The sequence below is a fragment of the Triticum urartu genome, chromosome 7A (assembly GCF_056163025.1).
Source record: "Triticum urartu cultivar PI428250 chromosome 7A, HENAU_Tu73, whole genome shotgun sequence".
Classification (NCBI taxonomy): domain Eukaryota; kingdom Viridiplantae; phylum Streptophyta; class Magnoliopsida; order Poales; family Poaceae; genus Triticum; species Triticum urartu.
In genome coordinates this window covers 263,684,866-263,688,701 of record NC_141879.1, presented here as the reverse complement: position 1 = coordinate 263,688,701, position 3,836 = coordinate 263,684,866, and the positions used below count along the sequence as shown (strand labels likewise).

Below are 3,836 nucleotides of genomic sequence, written 5' to 3'. Positions count from 1 at the left end.
TAGGAGGGCCATATCCCCGACGGTTTCTGGGTCGTGTGGGAAGGACCCCCTATCGCCGTCACTCACTAGGCAACGGTTCTAAATGTCGTCGCGGAAAGGGGTTAAAACCGTTTGTATAGCATCGCCGCGTACTAGTGGACGTAGCTTCATTGACTTACTACTCCTGCATTTGCGTGTATGACAGGTGGGCCCAACAGGTGGGTGGCCCACCTGTCATATAGCCAAAGGCAGGTGCAGTTAAGGCACCGGAGCTTAGTCCGTGAGGGATAGGGCGTTGTAATCAAACTTCTTGTTGTTGTATGAGTTGACGTAACACATCAAAGCACTGCACTCACTATATTTCAATAATTTGCGTTTACCGATGCATTAATTACAACGCATGCATGCATGCCATGACTTTCCTTTTGATACTTGCATGTGTTGATTTAATGCACCTTGAAGTAGTATGAATATGTGATGGTAAAGCTTTGTAATGCCCCGGCCCTAAAGCAAGAGATGGTTGTGCACGAGGAGGGTGAGATCATGCCGACGGAACAGGACCCGACGATGGAGCTCTCTATGGTCTCGATGGACCTCACCTTGCTCCACTGCCCCTTGTGCCTCCGCCCCTTGAAGCCTCCAATGTATGAGGTTCAAATACACCTTGTCCGTTTGGCTGATCGAGCAAGGTGGGGGTTTTCTTGATTGATGTGTTGTTCGATTGATTTGTGCAGTGCAAGTGAGGGCGCCTGGCCTGCGCGGACTGCCGCGTCGAGTGCCCCGGGAACCAGCGGCAGTGCCAGAAGTGTGAGCGTGGCGGCGGCTTCGACATGCAGAACACGGCGGTGGACGTTGTCCTCTCCTCGGTGAGGGTGGAGTGCCCGCACGAAGGCTATGGGCTCTACGTCACTTACCACAAGCTCGCCAATCACCAAAGTGTGTGTCCGCTCGCGCCCTACAAATACCCTGTGCCCGTCTGCGGCTACGAAGGCCCACCACCAGCGCTCTCCCACCACATCAGCATTGTGCATCCCATGCCCGTGCACAGGATCCAGTACGGCAAGGTGCTCCAGCTGCAAGTGCCACTGTCGGAGCCACAGCTCTTGCTGTTCACGGAGGAGGACGGTCGCGCGTTTTTCTTGGTCGACAGCGTGCTCGACATCGGCTCGCCTATTGCCGTGTCGATCATCTGCATCAGAGCGGGGGCGTCCCCACTGCCACACTACATGGCCAAGTTGTGGGCGAATGGCCCGCCAGGGGAGCCCAAAGGCAGGACCGACGCCGTCAAGGTGAAAATGGAGGTGACAAGCAGCAAGGATCCCGGCGACATCGCCGTTCAGGAGCTGACCTTCTTCACAGTTCCGCCCAAGCAGCTGGCCGGGGCTGGGTTGTCGAGGACGGTGTCCCTCCACATTCAGATTAACAAGCTCACCTCCTAAATGATTCTACAGTGCCTTCTATTTATCTTAGTAATATGCTAATATAGGGGTTAGCTCGGTCTACTTTAGCTTAAGAGATGGTGGGTTTTGGTGGCAATGCAGCAATTACTTCGACATCAGATCAGCAGTTAAAGTAATTTCCAATAGTCGAACGGATATTTTGTGTCTGTTGGATATAAAGATCCTTTGGGTAAGAAGTAGTGTAACAGCTTATATGCTTGTTTGTTCAGGAAGTGTTGCATACTTGTGCGAGTTGACGCGACACATCAAAGTAGTACTGCTACTTGTACTACTCCCTCCAATCCTAATTTCTCTATGCATAAGTCAAGGCACAGATACCAAGGAGGGCCTAGTTGTGTCTATACTTGGACAACTCACCCGACTGCGCACTAGGCAGACGAAGCTCGTGTCGTGTTGGTGTCATGTGTGGCCCGCACATTAACCAAAACCTCGCGCCTCCAGCTTAGCCTCCATGTTTTAAACTTCTCAATCTCAAGTCCAAGGAGCAACGTGAAACCTATGATAGAGCCAATCGGATGGTTGAGAACACTACAATTCGTAGCTACAGATGCGTGTGTGAGAGAGGATGAGTGCATGCGTGCACCTCTTCTCTTCATGTATAACGTACTAAACTCAGAGTACAAGTGTATGTGGGTGGCATCGACCTAGGGAGCTAGAGATGGTGCATGCGAGAAGTCCCGAGAGATAGGTGTAACGCGTCTGAAAAAAGACTAGTCTATAGCTCGCCACGAGGCTATTCCTGTCGAACGCCCCAATAATCGTAAGATATGTATCCGACGGTGCCAGTTATTGCACGTACACAGCAGTAGAAAAAGAAGTAACATGGCATATGCTACACCACGGCCGAGAACATGTGCCAACGTTACGCCATCCGGGAATAGTGCCACACTTCCAAACTAGAACCGTCAATAAATTTTGAGCTTGCGTCTCGTCACATTCCAAATTACTACTACCATGCTATATTTAATTGCAAACCTGTTCACACCGATCACAACCTAAACGTTTTCCCACTTAGGAGCGTATTAGTACTCGGTTATAAATACTACTACGCCAAGATGACTGCACATTCCTCCTCAACTCCTCATCCACAAAAACAAACAAGTCATTCAGCATCCTTCCCTTGCGTCTGCCATGGCCAGCGTGTGTTCAGGGTCGAGAGATTACCACCGGGGAGAGGGGAGCATGGAAGCGGAAGCATGAGAGATGTCCCACCTCGCTGCAAAAGCATCCAACATGTCCCGCCGCGCGGAAGTAGCAGCACAGAGGTCCCGCCGCCCCGCCGAAGCAGCACCGAGGTCCCGCCGCACCGTCGATGCAGCAGACTGGTCCGGCCTCGTCGTGGAAGCAGCAGAGATGTCCCGCCGTGCCACGAATGCATCAGAGATGTCTTGCTGCGCCGCGGAGGCCCGGGAAAATGTCTCGCAGGCAGGCAGCGACTCTTACAGGCGCATGCATGCGATCGTCCATAGCTAGATGGATCATATCTCCGGCTAGGCGAGGTTGCAGGACGACATGAACACCTTGTTTGAATAGGCTACCAGCGTCATCCGACAACTAAGGGAGGGCAATGATAGGCTTCGAGCCAAGCGCGACCTGCTGAGGGCGAAGATCGTCCGAAGTGCAGAGCAGCAGGAGGAGACCAGTGCCTTATTGAAGAGGACCGGCGTCATCGTCAAGAAACTTATGGACGAGAATGACATGCTCCGCATCGAGCGCCAAAGGCTAGTGGAGGAATCCGTGGATGCTCTCAAGTAGTGTCTTGAGGACACGATGAAGCTCATCGCCACTCGTCGTGGAGACTAGTTCCCGCGGCCTGCAGCAATGCATCAAGAAAGTAGAGATCAGCGGGCCAGATCATTGTCTTCCTTCTTCTTTTTCCCTTGTGTATTTCAGGCGTAGCCGCATGTGGCTTTTTTAATTATCTTCCTAATTATGTAAGACAATTATTATCCATTGTCGTCATCCTTATATATCCATCAGTCTTGCTATAAGTCGCAGTAGATGCTATAAAGGTCCGTCGGATATTACATCAAGATCCGTGCAAAAATTTCTTTTTTCTCTCTTAAATCTTAGTCGAGTGAGACATAGCCACGCCATTAAATAGAGGCTCGGGTGCCATTAATGGAGACCTTGGGAGAGAGGTGGGCGGCAGATGGAGGTCAAAGGGCTCTCCTCCCGGTAAGCATGCGCAGGGGTCTGATCGCACGCCTCCCGTACTCAAATAGCTACCCTGCACGGCACCTCCTAGCTAATAAAAAAAGGGACGTGTGGCGGCACGTAAATGGTAAGTAGAATGCCCACGGTTTCAATAATACTTGAGTTTCAGATTGTAACGTGACAGCACTAGTTCCAAAATGACTTTGTTGATTGTTAATGTGTGTGCCTTCGCAAATCGGA

The 3,836-nt window shown here is 51.3% G+C and overlaps 1 protein-coding gene across 1 annotated transcript; it reads left to right on the top strand.

Moving 5' to 3' along the window:
• Positions 1 to 549: 549 nt before the first annotated feature.
• On the top strand, positions 550 to 1,418 carry LOC125546857 (uncharacterized). The gene is made up of 2 exons (XM_048710970.2): positions 550 to 630; positions 714 to 1,418. Exon 2 carries the CDS (start codon positions 810 to 812, stop codon positions 1,416 to 1,418), a length of 609 nt encoding a protein of 202 aa, XP_048566927.2. The 5' UTR covers positions 550 to 630; positions 714 to 809.
• Positions 1,419 to 3,836: the final 2,418 nt, after the last annotated feature.

Bases quoted from the DNA above. Each gene is read 5' to 3' on its own strand.
- LOC125546857 (XM_048710970.2), top strand. From the start codon at position 810: ATGCAGAACACGGCGGTGGACGTTGTCCTCTCCTCGGTGAGGGTGGAG.